The following is a 24,293-nucleotide window of genomic DNA, read 5'->3' on the forward strand; positions in this document are numbered from 1 at the left end:
CCCTTTCCTGGTCCTGTCCAGACTTGGGAATGGAAGGGGTGCCAATCTGACCTTGCAGTGACAAAGGTTTTTCTTTGTGCTGAGGGTGGACTTTTTCTTTCTCATTATCTGTCTTTCATACTTTTTAAGCCCTTCATCCTGGTACATGGACCATTTTTGCCTTTCTCCTTTGAATCGTTCTCTGAGTACATTATTAGACTGATTCTCTGATGAATAACTTTTTGACCTGGGATCTGTACTATTACAATTTATTGCCATTTGTTTTTTTAAATGTGTATTCTGTGCTTGATTTCTTCCTTGGGGGCAATCAAATTTTGTTTCTAAAGCCACTAACCTATCAAGCAAAAATTCTGATTTTTATTCTTTGTGCTTTTTTTGAAAGAGGAAATAAATGAATTGATTTATAAAGTAGATTACTAATTGTCAGTAACTACTTGCTTAAAATCTTAAAGGGTTTATTTACTGCAGCTAACATTAAGCTAGGTGGTTGATTGAAAATGTTATCACTGCACATAAATGTGTAGCATGGGTGACTAAGACTTCATAAAACCAAATTATAAAAATGTTTCCCACCCCCTACTTTTTCCTAGGTGAATGAAAACTCATCCTCAAAAGAAAAAATACACTAGTTACCGGTAAGCTGTTTTCCTATTTGTATATGGCTATTTGTCTCTAATAAGGATAGAACTCTGAGGAGGAAGGCAATAGTTGGAGTTATTTCATTGTGACTCTTAAGGCTGATGGCTGTAAAGCTTAGGTAGTGCTATTGATTTTAATCATGTATAAGTTACTTCATTACGTGTGCTGTTATGCTACTATCATGACCCTAGAAAAGGTAGATGATACATGTGGGCTATCAAAAATTAGGTCTGAGGGGGCAGCCAGGTGGTGCAGTGAGTAAGAGCGCAGGCCCCAAATGTTGGGAGACCTGGGATCGGTTCCAGGCTCAGATATTTAACACCCACATAAAATAACTGGCCGTGTAACCTTGAGCAAGTTACTTAACCCCAGTTGCTCAGGGGCAGCCAGGTGGCGCAGTAAGAGTGCTGGCCCCAGCTTCAGGAGACCTGGGATCGGTTCCGGCCTCAAATACTCGGCACCCACACAAAAATAACTGGCCGTGTTACCTTGAGCAAGTTACTTAACCCCGATTGCTTTAAAAAAAAAAATAGGTCTGAGGGGCTGCTTTTTTAGCCACATAAAATGGAATTTTAGCCATTCTACAAGGTTACTAAATCTTTTGAGGCCAGAAAAAGGCAACTAGAAACTAGTTCATGCCTTTATTTATTCTCTACTGAGTTTTCAAGAATTGGACCCTGATAGTCACAGAGGAAAACTGTCCCTCAGAGGACTGGATCACTTGACAGACACATGGGCAGCATCCTTGTAAAAGCCTGATGCATCTAGGTTAGTGCTTCCCAGCCAGAAACCAAGTTGTTGCATCTCACACTCCTCCCCCACCCCCATCCCCAGGATAGCTGTTCGGTCTCCTGGAGGCACTGGATGGCAGCAGAGCTCAGTTTGGTGTTTTCTGAGTTTTGATTTTGATTTTAATGTAGGGATGAGAAGGTGGTACTTGCGTTTTCTAGGATGATAGAGATTACACAAACCAAAATTTAAACTGTAAACTGATGAGATGAGGGTATAAAAGATGAAAATGAATTTTACCCAGATCTGCCAGATGGATAGAATGATAGCAAAGAATTCTTTTGGAATTTAAGTACATTTTAAAATGAGGAGGTTTTTTAGTCCTTTTTTCTTCCAGAAGAAGCATTAGTAATGTTAGAATTCTAGGCAGTTCATCAGCACTCATGACAATGACCCACTTAGAAGTTGACATTTTGACTAAAAAAAGAAACATCTAAACAAAACAAGAAAATTAAGCTTCAAACACTGATCCAGGAGGGAGTTAAAGGTATTTTTTAAGTGAAAAGATCCATAAACATTAATTTTTATGTATTATCTCTTCTTTTGAGACATTTGAAAGATGCCTCAAAAATTTTCACAAAACAGAGAGCCATAATGGATAGAGTACTGGACTTTGGGCTGGGGAGAAATCCCACCTCTAACTTTTACCTGTCTATGTAACCTTGGGGAATTCTCTGAATCATATAAAATCAAATTTAAAAACAAACACTTATTAATTAAGCACCAGGTGCTCTGCTAAATGCTGGGATACAAAGAGAGACCAAAGACAGTCCCTGTCCTCAAGGAGCTCACCCTCTGCACCTCAATTTACTCGTCTGTAAAATAGGGATAATACTGTATGTCGCACATCTCCCACAGGGATATTCGGAGGACAGAATTGGATTATGTGCGTAAAGCTGTCACTGGGTTTGAGAATTGAGTGTAGGGTGGCTCTTGAATGGGAGTAAAAGTGCTTGGGTCTCCTACAAGGAAGTTGGAGCAGCATAGGTGTAACAGGGAAGCGGTATTGCTTCCACTTGTTCAGACGGACAGCAGGCACTTGCACCTTAAGGAGAGCATGGCTCGCCCCCGGACGTTTTTACTGTTGGGCCATTCAGATCACCCATTTTCTTTGTTTAAAATTTAGGCATGTGTTTTGTTCTCACAGCCAAGAAGGGTGAAATATTTCAAAGAGGGAAGCTTCCTCTGAGTCTTTTGGAATCTTTCTAACTTAAAAACTACATGAATAGGTCATTAGTATTAAGAAAAGAGAGCTGATGCTAAGCCGACTAAGCTCTTTGTTTCTAAAACTTCCTGTCTTTGGAATGACTAATATCTACAGTCTATCTTGTCTTTCAGATTCAGAGTGTTCAACTGAAGCCATCCCCAACACAGCTTAAATTATATTTATAAATATAGAAAATGATGTTCAAATCCATAAGTGGTGCTTCTTCAGTAAATACTGTACAGGATTTTACCATGGAAGAACTTTTTTTTTAATTTTTACCTTGAGACTTTTTCTTAATTACCCTTAATCCAAATGGATGAACACTTTCTACAACTGCTGACCGTTGTAAAATACCATGTATATAATCACATTGAAAATAATGCCCTGGAATAGAACATCTCAAATGCTGCTTAATTACAGACTCAGGTTGATTACTTGTATTTCATGTAATGTTACTCCAAGTTAGACATCTGGTGCAAGACCAAGCCAGGAAACCATGGAATTATTTAAAAAGGAGGGGGCGGGAGGGAAGTGGGAAGGGAAGAAAAAAAAGAAGAAAAAAACTGTGTATATTTAATTTAAAGACTTATTTAAAGATTCACAAGCTCTTACCTAGAATTTCGAGAGAGAGCTCTCTGTTTTCTGTGATGTCTGATACTAGAAACTAATTTGCTTCACATTTTAGTTGTATTCAAGATTTGAAAGATGTATTTTATAGACAAGTTCTGTTTCTGAACTTTGTGGAAACACACCAATCAATTTACCAGTTATGATGAGCATTTACATTATGAATGTATAACCCAAACTTTATTTGTAAAGCCTACAGTATGTTTTTATTACATGACACTTTTTTATACAGTCATTCGTCTTGACTATACAATACTGAAGTCTGAGTTGTCAGTTTGGTCCCTTAAAGTTTCTAGTTACAGACAAAGTCATACTGTGATTTTATTTTTAATATGGAAATGCTATCAAACTGTGATATACTTATAATTCACTGGTCCTGCATCAGGAGATGGAGTGGGGAAAACTGTATTTAATACAGTTTATATCTGAATAATCTGTATGGTTTATACAGTCTGTGTTGTTCAGAGATGTCTAAAGTTTGATCTTTGTTTTTTTAAAGATTATAAAAGTACTTGCCCCACTGTAAATATATAGCATGTAAAATTTATATAGTATATAAAATACAGCAAAGTCAAAACAGCTTGTTTGTGTTTTATTTGAGCTCTTCTGGCTCTTTCTGCAAACCTAACTCCTGCCTAGTTGCACCATTTTAAGTAAACAGGTGGGTGACACTTATTCTTTGAGAAGAATGTCCTTTTTGGAGGGGGGAGGGTAATTTGTTGTATCAGGGCCAGACCTTCAGTTGGAGGGAGTGAGGAAAGAAGAGCCAGCTGCAATACAAGTCATGATTAAAGGGCTTTCCAATGGACTTACCTGTTCCGTTTGCATCTAAAAGAATCAGATCTTAGACACTTGAGTTTAACAATACTTTTAACTTTTATTTTAAATGAACACAATATTTGCAGTAGGGTTTTACAGCCATACAACGATCCTATCCACTTTACAGCAAAATATTATGAATAGATACAGAATTTTTCTTCATGCAAATTGTGGTTGTACACTGAGTAACAAACACTTCAAAATTCAATATATATCTGTACATTATTTACATATTAACTTTATATTTAATTGTAAATAGAAATGTTTTCCAAGAAAATATAAGAAACTGATAATTCACAAATTATAACTGTAGCTTCTGGTCTACAACAGACCTAACTTCTCAGCAAGCATATCTATTTAGATATATGCATTTATAACTTGAAAAATATGCATTGCTTTATATGAAGCATGAAATGCTGCTCCATCTATAAATAATAATTCTATTTTGACCCAGTTTGGTACCACACATGTTAAACTGCTCAAAAAATTTTGTGACCTTTGAGGAGAGCTGACTTGCCTAAAGAGCTACGTTACTTTGCACTGTAGTCAGTCCAGCTGAGCTTAAAAGCTTTCTGAATTATACTGTTCCCTGGGTTGAGATCTGTTTATAACCACAGCCAAACTTGGTTGGGGGAGGAGATTACAGGGATGAGAAGTGCAACAGAAGCAGCTTACCTAGAGTCAGTGTCCCTGGCTGTGTACACACTATCCCACCCTCCTCATTGTCCCTGAAGAAAGTTTTCAGTCTTTGGCCAGAAGTTGGGGCAAAGTGCAAGCCCTGAAAGCAACTGGGAGAGGAGGAAGATTGAATCTTGGGATGGAGGGGACAGGGAAACCACTTCACTGCTTCCCTGGGCTCAGGCAAAAAAAAAATAATGGTTATGGCACCTCACAGGGGAAGAGGCTGTTCTGTTTTACTAGATCTCTCCAGCCAGAGCCTACAAGAGGAGCTCCAAATGCTGGGGGAAGTGGAGGGGGGAGGGGTGTCCTCACCCTCCTGTGAACAATACCTTATCTGGCCCAGGGTTCCAGCTACTTTTCCCCTTTAGACACTGAGGTGTTTTGCTCCTTGAGAAGCCTAATTGATGGCTTAGTGGAAATGTTGGCCTTATTTCCATCCCTGCTAATACTGTCACAATGTTTAAAATTAATTTAAAACAACAGAATACCTTTGGTGGCAAATTAAAAAATTCTAAGTACAACACAATCTTGTTGCCCACACTCCAAAAGGCAAGTGGGGTGAAGGAGAGAAAGAAGCTGACTACTATTTTTTTTAACGCAGAGAAGTCTGCTACTTTTTTGCTATCACAATATAATTTTAGTTATATGTTACTATAATTTCCCATGTAAACATCCACATAGGTAAAGTTCTTTTACAAACTACTATAGCAAAAGAACACATGTACTTTCATAAGGCATTTCCTTCATGCTTCCTTTACCAACATAGTTGTGAGGTCAAAACCAGAAAGATACCTACCCACCCCTGCACCAAGGACTTATTTAAAAGAATAGTTCTAAGAAGTAAGGAGAGAGAAAACATGGAAAATTAAGTGCTCATGGTCTTCACAGAAAGAACCATTAAACAGACTGCTGTTGTGGATGAGATCACCCAATCCTAGGCTGATTGGCGTTTCAATAATCAATCCTCATTAGCAACATTGGGTCTGGTGTATCCCATAAGACTCTTTCATGGAAAGCTGAAACCCAAAGTTGCATGTGTACTAATGAGGGATATCTGAGGTAGGTACCACGACCTTTCTCAAAACCAAACTTTAAAATTTGCTGTATAATTATGGTACCATTTAAGAGGCCCAAAAGCCCAGGAAGAAAATCAATTTGAGAAATGAGTAGCAATAGTGATTTCAGATACCTTTGGATGACATCTGTTCCATATTGGATCTCTACCTTTTAATGGCCTGCATCAGTGCCTGCACACAATCACTGAGTCTTGGCATCACTAAAATCTAGATTACATAAATAATTACTTCCACCATTTTGAGTTTAACAAAGGTATAAAAAGTGGAGTTGAAATCTGAGGTTTTCCTTGACTTAGACTTTGCAGTAGGAAGTAATTAAAACCACTCTATATTCTGTATCTTCGTGCTGCGCCTGTATCACATAGCTTGTGTAGGTGAGACAAATGTGATGAGTTTTCTGGTTGGAGAAGATACCTAGTTTCTCATTTTTATTTGTGAAAGAGGAGATAAAACCAAGAACACTGTCATCATCTAATAATTAACATAGTCATATTCATGGAGGGACTCCTAAGGAGAACAATACTGTCCTGCATCTAAATGTATATAGTTATGGAAATAAATAAAATTGGATTAGAAAAGAAATATCAACTGACCCAATCCTAACCTTGGAACCACTGCAGCCTAGTAACTTACTTTGCATTTCCTAGGTTTTGGTATTTTTAGATTTTCTTTGTGATTCCAGGCTAAAATTATACCTCTACCACAAACATCCACCCCATTGCCTCTAGTATGTTTCTGTGATTATCATCTGTGCTATATTATGAGGCTGAATATTAAGTGCTCTAAAAACTCTCTGTATTAAAGAACTTCCATTAATATAGCTGATGAATTTGTCATCTGAACTGTTTAAAACAAACAAACCTCAGTGCCATGCAATTAAGAAAATCTAAAACAATGTATTTATACTTTTAAATTATGTCTTTGCCCCGCAGTTTGATTTGCTCTTCAAATGATGGAATATTAAATATCTCAAAACATGCCTAAAGGTATGTTGCAAGAGGAAAGAGGGCTCACAAATTATTTGTAGTTCATTCTATTAAGGAATTTGGTCATATCCTTATAAGGTCACGGAATAAAAGCAATACTCTGTTTCACCATAAGCTTTTATAGTGCAGATAGCAGAGAACATGCTCCTTATGGCCAGTTAGATACATGTGTAACATGTTTCTGTTTGGAGGATTTCCCTCTTCTGAGAATCAGCACAGTATCAACACCCCAGGGCAGATGTCCTTAACAACGATAAATTGTTTTTTAGAATACACTTGGGGGCAAAAAAATGCCACATAAAAGTTTAAGGCACCTTCTCAGCTAAGGTTAAGAAGGGGAAAGTTCCCTTTTCTGTCCCACTTCTATATTGTTTACTACTATTTTAATGTGTAATTCCTGGGGCAAATTAAAACCAAATAATTTCTTTTGTGTGATCTGAGAGATTTAGACACTATTAAGGAAGACTTTTGCTGCATAAAAATACTGAGAATTCTTTAAAAGATTCCTGGATACCTCTTCTATGTTCCATACACCTAACTATCCCCACAGGATTCTAGTTTTTGTCAAATTAAGTATCTTGATAAAAGGATAATACTGCCTTTTATCTCATAGCTCATCCAGTTCAGTCTCTATGGCAGCGGTAAGCATAGACTTGACACTACCTCCATCGTCTACAGCTACCATTTAAACTAATTTTTTCTTTTCTTTTCCAAAGCCCTTACCTTTGGGAGCTGCATATTTTCAGTGCACATTGTACTTGTGCCCAGGAGTTAAATTAAATTTATAGCTGCCATTCTAAAAATACTATTGTTAGAAAGAAAAAGTTTATTTCATTATAATTTCAGAATATAAAAAGGTATATAAAAGCTATATTCCTATATATCAGAGGAAAAAAGTTCTAAATAAAAAAGTGGTGGCTTTCTTTTTATCAAACAAATGAATTTGGAATGATTTGTGTTACCGCTAATGGTCATGTGTTGTACAACTGGCATGAAGGTCTTCACATAGAGAAAACAAGTTCTGGATCCTACTGTACGTACACCAGTTCTGGTGGCTGTATTACAAAGAATTCATACTGGCTAAAAATCAGAAGAATAGTATTTTCTAACATCTCCCATCCTGGGCAATATGCTCAATAAACAGGAAGGGATAAATATTTCATGTCTATCAGCCTGATTATTTTCTCCAGGTTACTGAAAATCCAAAGCATACATAAGGCTTCCATGTCTTCTGTTAATTAAATTCCCATACATTCATCCTTGGGAAGTTGTCTGCAGTATTCTATTTAAAGTACTTGTATCTTGCTGAGTATCTTGCAGAATGTTTTCTGCATCATCTGTACTCCAACGATAAAGGCCGGAGTGTTCTTTGATCAGTTTTTTCCTTAATTTTATTTTTTTTCCTTGCTTTTACCTGTTTATATTCTTGTTTTCACACTCCCTTTAATAGGGAGGTCGGGTGAATCACTGCCCAAACAGCAGAGTGCTATTTTTTATTGGCAATTCTTCTTTTCCTTGTTGCCAGCATATCGTAAAAGGGATCCCTGCTGATACTTGCTCTGGTGAAGGGAAAGAGGAAAAAATCTGTCAGGTCAGTTGTGGTTTGACAAAGTTCATTTACTCTCCCATTATAATAGGAGGTTGGCCTAGAAGAAAACTTCACTTTTAGAAACCTGAATGGACTTCTTGAGAAGTCCACAGATAAGCCCACCAATGTTGTTGAGGTTCTGAGTGTTGAACATGATGGCAACTGCTCTGCTTCCCAGTCCATTCTCCCTAAAACACGTGTGTTAGAAAATGAAGAAGTAAGAACCTTCTGAAAGAAAACACTCACTTGATTGATTTGATCCACTCTTCCTTCTCTTCCGGGGTCGGAGCAGATATTCTATACACGACATGGTTGCCTTCTACCACTCTGCCGTCAGCCTCGGTTTTACAAGCTTTTATGACCTGTCCTTTATGGCTTGGGTTATAAAGCTCAAAACAGTTCTGGGAGAAAAAGACAAGATAAAGGGAGAGAAAGATACCTTCATAAATCACAGGATCTGAGCATGCTGAGAGCTTGCTCATTCAGTCTGCTGGTTTGTTATTTAGTTCATTAAAAGCAGAGTTTCCAAAAGAGATGCCTTACGGGTTTCCGGGGATCTTCTACCTCTCTTATGCTCAGATTTTCCAAAGGGATGATTCCTCTGGGCTCTTTGTCCTACAAAACACAAGAGCATCTTCTCAGCCATTTGAAATCACTGCTGGGGATCCAATTCAGAGCAGAGTGTGATGGGAATAGTTACTGTTACTGGTGGAAAGCTTCAACAGCCTTCAAACCATACTCACTGTTGTGTATTCAAAGTAATAGAGGCAATTATCTGTCAGAATGAACCACCGTCTCTTCCAGGTTTTCACTCTCCCACCTATAAAAAAAAAGAGTTGGCTGAGTCCAGCCCACCGTGCAAATGGAACATTAACTTAGAAAACCAATTTGGTGCTGGAACCTCATCAATGGAATTTGGAGTTTTTACAAGCGTTACTGACCTTAAGAAATGCTGTCAGACTGATCTCACCTTCTCTGTCTTAGTGGGCAGGGGCACTGAACAGTCTAACAGTAGCAAAGATACTAAAAAGAAAGGTTTGTACCTGAGGAACTAAGAACCCCCCATGAGTCACATCTCAGAGCAAACAGCTCTATGACGCTGGTCGAGACTCATGAAGAAGTGGATCCTTTTCAGGTCTTAGCCACTGTTTTTAATTTGTGACTGTCCTGTCTCAGGCTAGGGTGGGTAATCCTTGACAATTTTTTTTCATCTTTCTTCCAGGAAAAATCCTATTGTCATGATTTGGTTTCATTTTCCCCACTGAAACAACTGTCATTGCCTACTCATCCTGGATGTTTGTTTAAATTTTATTCCATCAGGGTGTTTATCTTGATACTAAATACTCTCTGCAGAACTGACATAGTTCATTAACAATTATCCCTATAACTCAACTCAACATTCAGGTTGAGACTTTTTTTTTTGACATGACCAATTTGTTTGGCTTGACAATACATGTTTGTGACAGGCTTTGTTTTTCTTGTTTTCTTGGTGGGAGTGGCAGAGAGAAGGCAGGAGGGAGAGAATATGGGCCTGAAAATAAAATTGAATAAACTTTATAAAATAATTATCCCCTTACCCAGAATTATCAGACTTAATAACTCATTTAACTAAATCTCAGTATATATACATTTGGATATAATTTATCTGTTGATTTCACTTATCAAGTTTTTTTTAATTAAAAAAAAAACCACCAGACCCACTTTATTCAACATAAGGCAGATATGGCCAAATTAGTCCCCACTTCTTTTTTTAAAAAAATACATTTTTATTGCTATCTTTTATTTTTATATCACCCGAATTTCTCCCAGTATTCTTTCCCCTCTCTAAGAGAGCCATCCCAGATTGCAAAAGATGTTTTTAAAGAAAAAGAGAGAAAAGAAAATCAGCAATGCATCAAAAAAGTCTGAAAATATATACAAATGTCCCACACTTGTGGCCATCCCACATCTGCAAAGTAGTGGAATTAGGCGGTTTCCCTCTTTATCCCACTACTCCTGACATGCATGTTTTGGTGGAAGGAATAGTTATTTAAGACTGGCAGTATCCTTTTAGTGGCTTAAGCCACAAATCTTTGCATGGTGACTATGGCTTTGATGTATGAATCTGAGCTGGTGAGGTACATGGTCAAGAAGCAAGCAGAAGCAAGTGCTGAGATGTTGAAACAGAGACAGGGGAGATGGAATGAAAGAGAAAATGTTGGCTGGGAGAAAGGGGCATTAAAAGGAGGGCACAAGTAAAGAAGTGGAAAGGCAGATGAAGACTTGGCCCTGGCTCTGCTCCTGGTCCCTGCACCACATGGGCTGATTCAGTGGCTTGAGGTTGGTACCCTCCATAAAAAGGGAGTTTATTCTCCGGTGCTAGGAAGTTAAACTAGACAGAACTGGTTTGGCTTAACTGTGCAGTTCTACCCCATGAAAGGCATCTTTTAAAAGGGAAGAGAGAGGAATAGAAAAAGTTTTAAGTCTGAAAAAAAGCCCAACGTTCTAGATGAGGAAAAAAATCATCTCTGATTATCCCTGCATTTCAGCCTCTCTTATTCTACATGATCACTGACCAACCAGAGAGACCTAAAACAACTCTAGAGATAGAACGGTGAAGAGAGGTTTTCACTGATACTTCTATCCTGCCTCAAGTATTTATTGCCTAGTCCATCATATCTTTTCTGCCTTGCCTCACAAACTACAAGTAAACAATCTATTTAAAGTCATCTATTATTTTCACTTCCTTGACTGATCAGGTCTAGAGTGTCCCAATAGCAGCCAGTCACTATCTGATACTCTGGTCCAATGAGCCCCTGCTTCATGCCATTGAAAAAGATGGAGCTGGGGCTCTAGCCTAACGAGGGGGGGAATCAGTGATTTGAATCCTGCCTCAGCCCCTGTCCTGCTATGAAACTGGGGAAAATGACCTCTTCCCTCTGCCCATTCCCCCAAATATGAGTGTGGAGACAGCTCCACATTATGGATTAATAACTGCAGGGCCCCTTGCAAATACAAGTCTTGAATAAATGATAGTAACAATTTTGTATTCTGTAGCCTTTGGAATAATATCACGTTGGAAGTTTTGTGTTCTCAGTGTGAGCTCTTTAAATTCTGTCTCTCATCCCAGATGGAAGCAGGCAGAAGAGAGACAGATACCCAAGTGTGTCGCTTTAGAAGATCTCTTTTGTGCCTTCCAATTACAGGTGGATGGAGGAAGGCAGGGTTTGCCCACAGCAAACACAAGCTACTGATGATCAACAGAAAGGAAGTGAAAACCAAATGAGTTTAATTCTAGGTAATTAACTCTAGGGCCTTATGACTTCAGGGGAGCTATTTCCATATGTCACTGTTATGATACCTAGAAAGGCTTTTAGATTTATTTACTTCTCACTGTGACTCCTGCTCCCAAACCTCCAAATTTAGCTGTAGTTTGTGAACCTCTTCTCAGCTCTAAACAAGGCAGCTGGTAGCTGCCATACTGAATAGAGTGGACAGAATGCTGGGGCTGGAGTAAGGGAGACATGAATCCAAAACCAGCCTCTGTGACCCTGGGGAAGTCACTTAACTGCTACCTGCCTCAGCTTCTTTATCTGTAAAATGGGGATAATAATAGCATCTACCTCTCAGGGTAGTTGTGAGGGTCAAATGAGATGATAATTGTAAAATGCACATAGCAGGAGCTATATAAATGCTATATGAAATCGCTATTTTTACTATTGTTACTGTTGTTATCATCATCATCATCTTTGCCTTGGAGCCCCAACAGGTCTCAGAAAGAAGGCAAAGAATCTTTGCTCGCTACTGCCCTTCTCTGGCTTCTTTAAGACAAAATAAACTGGATGGGAGTTGGGGGGCACGCCTATGGTCCCTTGCTGCTGGGGAGGCTGAGGCTGGGGGACCACTTGAGCTCGGGAGTTCTGAGGTGCTGTGAGCTAACACTGCTCAGGCAAGTCTGAGACTGTCAACTCTAAGTCTGAGCCCCCAGAAGCAAACGACTGCTAGGATGCCTAAGGAGAAGCAAAACAGCTCGGGTCAGAAACAGAGCAGGGTCAGAGTTCCCTTGCCAATCAGCAGGGAACTGGGCTCATGAGAGGGCTACTGTACTTCTAGCCTAAGCAAGTTAGGGAGCTCTAGTCTCAAAAAAACAACACTAACAACAACCACCCAAAACACCAAAACAAAATTAACTCCAAATTTTCTCTTCAGAATTTTCCCTTCTCAGGGGCAGCTAGGTGGCACAGTGAATAGAGCACTGGCCCCAGAATCAGGAGGACCTCAGACGTTTAACACTTACTAGCCATGTGACCTTGGCCAAGTCACTTAACCCCAACTGCCCCTCCCAAAAAAAAAGAATTTTCCCTTCTCCTAAGACTTGCCACACGTCCACATCCCTTTCTTGACTCCTTTTAGCTCCATCCAGACAAGCAGAAGTGTTCCTATCTCTGTCTTGGTCACAACTAATTCTTAAGTTTGTTAACTATAAATTTTTCATTTAATAGTCATTTCAAAATGTCTTAAAACAATGTGAAAGGGCAATTTCCCCATAAATTTTCTCACACACCCTAGAAAAGTAGTCATATTTTTAAAAAACCACCTTTGGCACCTGCTTCAGAATGAATTTTGATATTAAGATGAAGCCAACTAATGTAACATCTGTGAAATAAGCAAGTGATTTCCTGCACAACTGACTGTGCTTACAAAGAGAAATTTAGGTTTTAGTTTCTCAAATCCCTCTGGAAAAATTTGGCAAAATGCCTTATGTGGATCCATATTTTTATCTTCCTGTAATGAAAATTCTGATAGCAAGAACTACTCTTTATACCTATATTTAAATACCCATTGTTACATATATTTTAAAAAATAACAAGGGCGGCTAGGTGGCACACTGAATAGAGCACTGGCCCTGGAGTCAGGAGGACCTGAGTTCAAATCCGACCTCAGACACTTAACACACACAAAAAAAACTAGCCATGTGACCTTGGGCAAATCACTTAATCCCAACTGCCCTCCAAAAAGAAAAAAATAATAATCATAACAAAAGTCTATCAGTTATCACTCTCAGTTGAAAACTTGCTGCCATCTGGTTCTTTTAAGGAAAGATCTTTCAGTTATATAATTATTAATGTTGTTATTACTGTTGAATTGCCCTAGGGCAATCAAAACTAGACAGGCAGCAAGAGTTGGAATGGTAAGGAACTTTGCTTCAATATCTGAACTGGATCTGTGATCTTACCACTATGAGTGCTGCCTTCACTGGTGCAGACACCAGTCTACCCCTCTCATTCAGTGCAATGGTTGATATATCTTTCCATAAATCCCCCTTCGAAAATTCACCCAATGTGTTTGACCTTCTCTTGATTTTTTTTATTATTTTGTGAATACCAATGCTACATTTGAGCTGTCCATTCTCTTGCTATATTATCTACCTCTCACCCCTTTTCTGGTCATATTTTTCTTTGGTAATTTCCTTTTATGTCATTTCTTGTGCACCAATCATCATTGTCAATATCTCACAGCCTACTTAAAACTACCACACACGTTTCTGTTTCCCTTTGGATCACCTGCATTTATGGTTATTCTGACCCCATGTATCCCACGATTCACAGCCACATAGTATCGCCAAGAGAATGCTGGCATTAATTACAAAGGTAGACTTTTGTGACAATGTTCAAGACAGGATCACTGAAAGCACTGGGCAGATCCCAAATGTGGTCCATTCCAATCTCCTCCATCTATTCAATTCTGGTCCTACATCACTGTCCATCAGAACCTGTTTAATGCATGTGTACTGACGGATTAAGCAAATCTCTTGGTACTATTGGAAATTTCTAAAAAGAGAGACTGAGTAAGATTCCTCAGTGTAACAGGTTCAAGAAAGGTCAAAGTCAAGAAACATAAAGTAACACAATAAATACCCTTTCCCATTCTGCCTTATGAAGGGCTTAACATCAGTCAATGAGAAAGAATCCAAAAGAATGCTCCCATGTCTGGGAGGGTTTAGTTAGCAATCAAGCTGGCATTTAAGCTCCAGTCCTCCTTTTCGCAGTACAGTCTCCTTCCCAAGGCCACACTGCTTCTTCATCCTTCTACAAAGGCATAAGGTTCTTCTAATTCCAGACTAATTTTCCTAGTTCAATCATACAGCAAGTTGTAAAAAATGTGCCTTTATTGGTCATTAGCAAGTATTATGTCCTGAATGTAATTTTTTGTGTGTGTGAGGCATTTGGGGCTAAGTGACTTACCCAAGGTCACACAGTAAAATGAAGTTCTTAATATTTTAAGTTACATCTTTCTTTATGAACCATAGTTTCTTCAGAAGGTGCTAAAATAGGGGGCAATTTTAAGCTTATTAACCACTTTGGCTCCTACCTTTCTATGAAATCAAATAGATATTGGGGAAAAATAAGGAGTATCAGGTCCTATACTTGGTCTCAACAGTCTTATGCCACAGCTCCCCAAATCAGAGCAATCTGAAGAATTAGGCATGAGTCCGGACAAAAGGGGCCAAGACCAGTAACTGGGAACTTACAAATATATTAGAATGAAAAGTGGAAGAGACCTTTGAGACTTCCTAGTTCAATCCTTTATTTTTCATAAAATAAGGAAAGTTTAACATAGGTTTTTTTTTTTAAACTATGGCTACCTTTTATCTTCCCATAAGTAAAAAAAAATCAACAAAATTATTTTGGACATAATTATTTCACATGCTAAAAAAATTACTCTCATAGTTGTTAGACTGAAATAAGGTTATTAAACTAATCAGCTTACCATTAAATCAGCATCTTAGTTAAGGGGTAATATAATGTGGAACACAGTCAACTAGTAAATAAATAGTAAAACTAGAGGCCCTTTACTCCCCTGAGGTGAAACTAGTCTGGCTTTCAGTTCTGTGACTCAGAAAGACCTGAATTACTTTATTGACAAGCCTGATTCTTGGGTTTATTTCCTCCAATGACTACTTGCACAGGAATCTCCTAGGTTGGACTACTAAGTAAGTCCAGGGGAAGTATAGATCAAGTGAATGACTCAGTCATAAAGTAAAGCTTTACACAAGCCAACAAAGGGGAAAGGAAAATCAAGGCAGAAATGAGCAACTGAAGAAGAGCAGGAAGCCATTGGGTACGTACCTCCTAAATGCAGAATAAGCAGAGACAGCCAGTCACAGAACAGAAAGGTGATAGTCATAGGCCAGAAGGAAAACAAGAAGGCACATTTAAACCACTCATTAAGAAATCATAGCCAAACCAAACCAAGAGAAAGTCACAAATAATATGGGAAAATAAAGACACACACATAAAACTATTTGGAGATTAAATGCAATTGCTTCTACAGAAAACTGAGTTGAAATTTTATCTAGAAAATTACTTAACAGTTTTCTGGGATGGATCAATGTAACCTAGTATGTTATTTCTCTGCCATGGAGACTTTAAGAGATTAAAATGCCCTTATCTGCTGATGCCTCAATTCTGACATGCCACCATTCAAATGAGAGATTACTAACTCTAAAGTACAACCATCAAGACCATTATTTTGGCTGAACGGCATTTTTAAAAAAAGGTACTGCCTTTAGATTAGGGGCATTTAACAGGGCTGAATTAGCAGTAATTCCTATTAGTTCTACAGCAATGGGCTAAAGGGGGGCAGCAACCTATGATTAAACACAAAAAGCAACACAGCAGAATGAGCAATTCTCATACTAACCTAATTTCAATAGCCAGCCTTCTCTATCTGGATTAAAAAATGTGTGTGTCAAGTCATTTCCATCATCTTCCGGAATCTTAAATGGCTCATTTTTAATACTTTCATATAAGTTCTGTAAGGGAGGAAAATGGTAAATTTATTAAAAATCAAAGACATGGTCTCCTCTTTATTAGCCTGTAGGGAAATGGAATATAAAATTAAGAATAGTTAGAAATTGAGGACCATTGTGTTAACCACATATTAAATTTGCTTTTTAAATAACAGAACATTAACAATTACAATGGAAACTGGTACAGTTGAACAATTTTTTTTAAAGAGAGACACATAGAGAAGACTTGACTTTAAGCTATTATTTTTACTTATCTAATACAACTTACCCTCAATAATTCCTCAGGGAGATCCCCACCCTCATTAATGCCTCGGTTCATAGATATAAATCGCTCCACTGTTGGTTTATCTCTCACATTGTGGTTGTGGAGACTAGTATTTAGCATGATGATTGCGAAAGACAACACATAGCATGTATCTGAAACAAATCCAATGCAAACCAGAGAGATCATTAAGCCAAGGTGCAATGGTGAGGGAAAGTTTGCAGCTAAATTTAATGTGTCCACATAGGCAGTGAGGTTCCCAGAAGAATAAAACCCTTTACAAGTCTTAGCAGTAGCTCCAATGAGAAAGACCATCCTTGTTGGCAAGGCTAGATGATGACCAGTACCTGCAAATACACTGATTCTAGAGACTTTTCCTCTTTGCTGGGCCCAGCCTATTAGAAGAGCACAAGTTCTCAGAATGCTGAAGAGGGCTTAGAGGAAAGTCAAGTCACAAGGGCTAGCTCAACCGGACACATGCCAAACCCATCACACCTTGTGGGATATAAGATCGGAAGCTGAGGTTCTATATTCTGCCTGGCTCAAAAGTAAATAGGAATCTATGGAGACCATCCTCACCCCTGCCCCAAAGTGCTAGCTAAATCTGGATTCTCCAAAACTGGAATATGCTCTGCAATCAGGATTATTTTTCAGTGTATGTCTAACTCCTTATCTCCTTTCAAGATATATCATTTTAGGTATGTGGAATAGTTTCAGAGGTAGCTTATATTCAGACTACTAGCATAGTGTGGAGCAGACAAGCCAGAGGCAGGAAAAGCAGGGTAAATTTTCCTTCCTCTTGTGACTCCTGGTTAAGATACAAAGTCCTTAGGTTTAGTGTAAAGTTCTCACTGTCCCACTGATGAGGCCTTTATTCTAGTACTGATTGAAATTCATAGCTATTTTACACAAACAGCTTAGACTTTAAAAGGAGATTACACAAGCACTTAAATGGACTATTGAAAGGAAAGAGGGGGAAGAGACATAGACATGAAGTCAGTTCCTTGGAGAGAGGCCAATGCAATCATGTGGCTCATCCAGGGAACCATATGGCCCCAAGGATGGCAGTGGATGGAGGCAATAGTAGGCTGGCAAGGAGTTCCTGAACCAAGGCCAAGAACCTGGTTCAAGTGGGTAGCTGTAGGGACCAGAAACTAAAAGCAACAAGGCACAAAACCATGACAAGGAGGGGCAAACCCAGACTTTGTCCTTCAACAGTAATATGACTTGTGGCTTTTTCAGAAATGCAGAACTAGAGTTGACTCTCTAGTGACCTTAGGGTCTTTATTTGCTTGGGGGGGGGGCAGGGAGGGAGAGGGGTCCAACCTCAGGACGGTGCTAAGTCTGGGGCAACTGTATAGGTTTCCTTCTGTATATTGTTTGAACTGTATGGCTGCCGAGGTCCCTTCTAACTCTCAATTCCTTTGATTCTGTATAAGTACATTGGGAAGGTGAGACTTACCATAAGTATGGGTTGCATGAGTCCCCAGCAACCCTGAATTATTTCCCGTATGTATGTGTAGGAAAAAGGGATGGGAAGTACTCATCCACAAAAATGTAGTCCAGAGGACTGTATAGGCTCCAGGGAAGAGGAAGTCCCAGTGGGGGGAACTGCTTAACTCACTAGCAACCCCCAAGATTATAAGGAAATTCTACCCAAGTTAGTACTACAAATCAGAAGAACTTGACAAGTGCTTGACAAAAGGTGGAAGCATTCACTTCGGACCTATGAAGTTACCTCTGAAGGGTCTCAGGTTGCAAATGCAGCCATTCCCAAGGCAAAGTCCATGACTATGACCTCATTAAGGGAGTCTGAGCCCTTACTCAGAAATCCTCAGGAGTTTGCAAGTGGGACTGGGTAGTCCTCCAAGATGTGTGAAAGATCCAGTCCCCAAGAGAGTCTAGATGGCTCATAAATGCTCCTGGAATAACAGCATGTATTTGGTACAGAATAGATAATCTTCAGACTTCTTGGCTCACTTGGCATACTATTACAAAATATGGAACAGTTACACTCTTCATTATATTGTTTCCCTGCATTCTCTGTACTGAAGTAAAATGCAAAGAACACAGTGTATGCATCTTGTTCCTGATTACATAAAACCTAAAGAGCAGAAAGAGCAGGTACAAAAAAGAGATCCTATAATTAATTAACATAGATTATGCATGAGATAAGGATGCTCAGCACAAAAAGGAGGGAATGTGAAATAATCCTGGTCATTTACTGGCCTAAAGGTTATTTGGCTCTACCTGAATCAGTATTTAATCAGAGTGTGTGGGAAAAAAACTAACATGTTATTCTCAAATGCTTTTATGATCCTTATCCAAGGCCTAACCAGTTTCTAAAGGAAAACTAAGTCAAAGTTTAGAGGGAATCCTGAAAATAGGGTAGAGTGGAGACCAAATGAAGACCAGAAGCCTGACTTCATTAACCTAGTTGAGAAAAGTTCCTAATTCTCTACACTTGACTACAATGAAGAATTCAGAAAAGACAGACCATCTCCAGTGGCGTACCTCCCAATACTAACTGTTTGATCAACCAAAATTTGACTTTTTACCCTACTTTAATGTGAACTCTGGAATTCTGCTTCATTTTTGAATACTACAGCCTATAAGTAGAAATAATAATATGAATAATCATTAGCGCTTAAATAGCACTTGAAAATTTTCAATATGCCATATATATATATATAAAATTTCATTTAATCATCAAAGCAACCCTAGGAGGTAAGGTGTTTACAACGTCACCCTGAATTACAATAATGTAGAAGGAACCCCATGTTTTGGGATTTCTTTCTCTCTCTCTCTCTCCCTCTCTCCTTCTTTCTTGCTTTTTCAATTCTGCTTGGATAGATAATTAATAATATCTTCTCTAACAGGCTTGTACTAAAAGAGCAGCGTGCTGAATTTTTCTTCCACAGAGGGCAGAGTACCATCAATTAGGTGTGAAAAATGATTATTTCTCTCTTGTATTTAATAATTAATTATTGAATCAGAATCAAGGTTCTTTTCTACTTCTTCATCCAGAAGTTGACCTGTATGGGAAATCTTAGGTGGAGATTTACCCAGGCCAAGATCTAATCAAACAGAAGAAGAAATTCTAAGTTTAGGCTAACACATGCCTTCCTGCTCAGTATGTTTTCTTAGATAGGTATGGGAAAATGTGTATCCTCCCTTTTGTCTGAGAGGTAATATGGAAACTGATAAGTGTCTTTGATCAAGATTTGTGGGGCCCAAGTCACATCCTCCAAAGACCCTGATTGTAAGATAGTCCACCCTCTCATTTTAACATTCATTCCCTCATTAATTGTTAACCAATCAGTGTAGACTGCCACCCTGAGGAACCCCTGCTCCTTCAAAGGCATATAAGCTGTGAGCCCATCATCATGAGGAGTCTTTGGTCTAAGAGAGATGGACAAATGCCCATCCTTTTATTAAAATGGTGGCATTACTAATAAAATGATTATATTACCCAGAAACTATGTCTCTTGAACCTTTTTAAATGCCACACAGGGAAGGGGAATAAATTTATATGTCCTTTGAATTTTCTGTTGAATAAAAAAAATCCTTGAGTTGATGTTTTCTCAGTATGAATGTTTACATGGAAGTCAAGGATCCTTTTCCTTTTTTGTCTGTGGCAATCTAGACAAAAGCTTGTGCTGATATTCTTAGGGAAAACTCTGGGTCAAGCCACAAGCCAAAGACATATTTGTAGGAGAAACCCTCAAGACTGAACCTGGAGTTCTGAGCTTCAGTAATGTGCCATAGGGTACATGTAGCACTGCTGAATTTAATTTAACTCAATCTCTTCTAGTTGGAGTTACATTAACTTTGACAGGGGAGCTGAGAGGAAGATCTAAAAAACACCATCACTCACCTGTAGACTGGAAGACTCCAGGGTTGCAGAGACAGTAGCGTGAAGCAAATGCTTCCATCATGCGATCAATTTTCTGGGCCTCCCCTGGAAGCCTGAAACTCCATAGGAACTGCCTGAATAAAACAAAGTAGTAAATGATCCTGCTGAAATTTTTAGAAAAATATATATACAAATATGTCTGGAGACTTGCTCAAATTTATGCCAGTGGTAAGCATGAGCAATTAGAACCCAGGTCCTCTAAATTCAGAACCAGTGTTCTTCCCAATATACACACCGTCTCCCAATCTGGTCAATAGATGTTTGTACTGCCTAGAGTGCAAAAGAAAAATACAAACATTCTTCCAATCAGATATGAAGAAAGAGTGATGCTAACAAAGAAGAACTCAAAAAGATCGTTATGACTGTTGATGCCACTGATTCATAAGAGGAAGAAAGAGGGAGCCACATAACTTATGCACAAGAGGTAACATGATCATTTTCATGGAACGAGGACATATAGTCCAACCACCCTATCATTCATTCTGTTCCACCAGCTCTAACAAGAGGCAGTGCAGAAAAGAGAGGGCAGTCAAACACAAGGAAAAAAACCTTGGTCCAATGCTTCAAGGATTCCAGGCTTTTGCCCAAAAGATAAACAAACAAAGAACAGTCCAGGAGGTTAATAAGCTGTCAGACACTGGATTCTAAGTGGATATGCTCTAGGAACTAAGCGATTAAGGGGAAATGTTTTTCAAGGATTCATGTTTTCAAAAACCAGACCTGATTTGTCTCATTCTCCGTGAGAGCTGCACTTTTCAAAAATGGAATTAAGAGGGAAGTACTTACATATGCCTAATGTCTTTCATGCACTGTTGAGCCCCAAAGCTCCACCATTTTAAGAATGACACAAATTAGAAAGAAGTGAAGTATTTCAAGCCTTCAATTAAAGCAAGACTTAAAGGAGGGAAAAGATGATGTCCAGTGGATGATCATGGCGGAAAGAACACATTGGGTACAGGAGAATGGTCTGAGAGAGTGAAACATTAGAATAAATTACTTATACATTTTTTTCAGCCTGAGAGCAGTTTTAGGACTGTGCTTATTCCACAGATCCACACCAAAGTGTCAGTAATGAAGTGGAGCCACCATTAACAGAAGAATCCCTTGGAGGGTCCTCTGCCTCCTGGGAACAAATTCTGGTAGAGGATTCAGTTTGTGTTCCTGCCCTAAACAAAAGCGTCCGCCGAACACTAAAAATTGGTGGATGATGTGGCGCAGCGATGCATTTTTGAGCACTGAACATATATGAACATACATTTTCTTGTAGTGGTGCTAGAGATGGCAGTATGTGCAAGGAAGAGAGCAGAATTTAAAAGTGTTATGGTATGTGGGTGCCCTTTGTTATGGTGGGCTGGAGTTGGTGGTCCTCTGCCATGTGAACAACTGTCCAGATTTAATTTTTTCCCTCTTAGCTTTATTTTCTGATGCTTTCAGAAATTTATTTACTTGCTAAAAAGTGGCTTTATTATGGTTCTATTCTTGGGGTGACCCTAATGAACTTAAAGTTCAAAAGACTAGGCAGCACTGAAACCAGAATGGGAAGAGTACTGCAGTAAAATGTAAGCTCCTTGAAGGCAAGAACCATTTTCTTTTTGTCTTTGTATTTCTGGCTTCTAAAACAGTGCTGTACACAAACACACACACACACACACACACACACTTTTTTTTTCCCTTACTGGATATGTGATTTCATTGAACTCCCTATGGTGCTCACATTGAAGATCTTCTGCCAATGCAGACTGGCACCTTCTCAACAACTAACTTGCAATCTCGGACAGTTTCCTGGGCATCGAGAAGTTTAGTGACTTGCCCAGTCATACAGCTGGTATACGTCAAAGACAGGACTTTAACCCAGGTCTTCCAGACACTGAGGCCAGCTCTTTATCCACCGCACCATTTTACCTCTCTTACCTGGGACAAAGTAGGTACTCAATAAATATATGTTGAAATGAATAGAAAGTCAGCACTGGTTGAAAAAAAAAGTTGTAAAACTTTCTAATTTTATCCAAATCAAATGAGAGTTTTCAACTGAAGTTACATGACTGAGGTGACCGGTACTGGGAAAGAGGGGTCAGGGACAGGGTGGTGGAGATAGTCTACACTACCTCCAAACTGAACCCAGTTTCCCTATTAGTAGTGGAGTGGATGTTAGTATCTGATGGTTCAAAGGCAGGTGGCATGAAATGAAGCAGTCAGCTTAGTTTCTGTGACCTCAGTGATTTTAGTTTCTGTATTGTCAGAAACAAACAAGGCCAGAGCTCTTGAGTGATTTCCCTTTTTGCACAGATCATAATTTTGGTTATATGGAGCAAGATTCTCACAAAATAGAAACTGCTGCCTAGAAGCAAACTATCTACTTAGGGAAGGTGCACTGAATTAGCACAAAATAACGCGTTAGTAGAGCACACTACTTCACGTCTGCTGTTATCTAATTTAATTACCACACATATTTTATAAAAATAGTACTACTTCCCATGTGAAAGCAATAACCAAAAAAAGAAACAAAGATTTTTTCCTCACTACTAGTCTCCACACTCCTCTTCAAAACTGAAGATAAAGTAAAATCCTAAAGAGAAAATTTATAATATTCCATTTGGAATAATTTAAAGATATAATCATATATTTACCTTAAAGCTTGTACAAGGTTGAGATCAGCAAACTCATGGAGTTCAACAAAAGCTTGAAGAACTTTAATGTTAAATTCATCCCTAGGAAAGAAAGCCTATGATGAGAAAATAATTCTTTTTAGCTTTTTCTTTTCTTTGAAAGTATACTTTCTATGTGTCTAAAAGTAGGAAAGAAATGAAAACAGTTTCTATTCACCAGGCAAAACCTTCACAAATATTTTTCAAAAGTTTTGCCTTACTGGACATCATGGCTTTTAATGTTTATTTCCCTTGACAAATAACTGGACTTAGGTCAGATAAGAAGTTGGTATAAATCACAAAAGCTTGAAGCACTTGACTATGCCCAAATCCTCTCAACCCCTAGCTGACAGGAAGATTTTCAGAAGTGAATCAACCTCTAAAAGAGAAACAGCATCTTAAAATTAATTTATTTTTCGAACAAGATGGGGACATAATTATAAAATTATGTTAATGTGATGAAATATAAACGAGTAGAACAGAAACCAGGTGACTCAACTAGATTTTCAACCTATTGCTATAGCCTGAGGCCAGAGATGGCACCTTACATTTAGGCTCACAGCAATTAGGGCATGTTGCAGACACATCAGAGCCGTGAAATGCTGCAGAACCACTTCTACCCCAAAGTAGGAATTGGCCTTAATTAAAGGCTACAGAGTGTCTGGTGCAATACGGAAGAGATACAAACTATAAAATTCAAGTTCTAATAGTTTAACAGCAGAAAACCATGTAACTTACATTCACTAGAACACTAGACAAGGCATAAACACTTTAAAGCAGAGTGCTTGCTAATTAGAGTACACTCAAGATATTTTTATATAAACACTACAAAACCATGTCAAGGTGCAAAATTAATTATTTAACTAACACAGAATAACAGTAAAGTACCTTAAAAGTGGTAAAACATTTTTATATGGTGTGAGGGAAATGTACCTAGAGTTTTCTGCTAATGACATGGAAATAAGACTCTCTCTTGTGCCTCACAAAGGAATTTTGATGAGTATTCCTTTCGGTTTCATTACTGTAACACTACATAGGGCTTCACTTTGCTTCATGTTGATTTTTAGAGTTGTGTAGGGGCTCTGTCCAGCTTGTTAAATAACTCTGTGGTTTAGAGTTCTGCATTACCTGACAGACACTGCCCCAAGGGAGTCTTCTCAGAAGTCAGTCTGTAAGAGGGGAATGTAAGGAAATCCCTCTATCAGAGAACCAGAAAGTGTGGCCCTTTGATTGATCTAAAGACCTCTTGTCACTTGGTATGTCTCT

The 24,293-nt window shown here is 38.6% G+C and overlaps 2 protein-coding genes across 8 annotated transcripts in view; one reads left to right on the top strand and one right to left on the bottom strand.

The window, feature by feature from the left end:
- Positions 1 to 3,839, top strand: part of USP42 (ubiquitin specific peptidase 42) — a 58,109-nt gene extending 54,270 nt beyond the window's left edge. For all 5 annotated transcript variants that reach the window (XM_069084901.1, XM_069084900.1, XM_069084902.1 and 2 more), the window contains 2 exons: positions 591 to 635; positions 2,767 to 3,839. In XM_069084901.1, the coding sequence (XP_068941002.1) occupies positions 591 to 629 (39 nt within the window). In that variant the 3' untranslated portion in view covers positions 630 to 635; positions 2,767 to 3,839. The remainder of the gene's footprint in view (positions 1 to 590; positions 636 to 2,766) is intronic.
- Positions 3,840 to 4,119: 280 nt separating this feature from the next.
- The window catches only part of CYTH3 (cytohesin 3), a 139,857-nt gene continuing 119,683 nt past the window's right edge, over positions 4,120 to 24,293 (bottom strand). For all 3 annotated transcript variants that reach the window (XM_069084911.1, XM_069084912.1, XM_069084913.1), the window contains exons 6-13: positions 23,010 to 23,090; positions 20,344 to 20,456; positions 16,473 to 16,621; positions 16,096 to 16,207; positions 9,156 to 9,232; positions 8,956 to 9,027; positions 8,659 to 8,813; positions 4,120 to 8,383 (exon numbers count right to left, since the gene is read on the bottom strand). In XM_069084911.1, the coding sequence (XP_068941012.1) occupies positions 8,311 to 8,383; positions 8,659 to 8,813; positions 8,956 to 9,027; positions 9,156 to 9,232; positions 16,096 to 16,207; positions 16,473 to 16,621; positions 20,344 to 20,456; positions 23,010 to 23,090 (832 nt within the window). In that variant the 3' untranslated portion in view covers positions 4,120 to 8,310. The remainder of the gene's footprint in view (positions 8,384 to 8,658; positions 8,814 to 8,955; positions 9,028 to 9,155; positions 9,233 to 16,095; positions 16,208 to 16,472; positions 16,622 to 20,343; positions 20,457 to 23,009; positions 23,091 to 24,293) is intronic.

Source organism: Petaurus breviceps, unplaced genomic scaffold (genome assembly GCF_028583685.1).
Source record: "Petaurus breviceps papuanus isolate PSGF00001 unplaced genomic scaffold, PetGlider_PUasm1.0 175, whole genome shotgun sequence".
Taxonomy (NCBI): domain Eukaryota; kingdom Metazoa; phylum Chordata; class Mammalia; order Diprotodontia; family Petauridae; genus Petaurus; species Petaurus breviceps.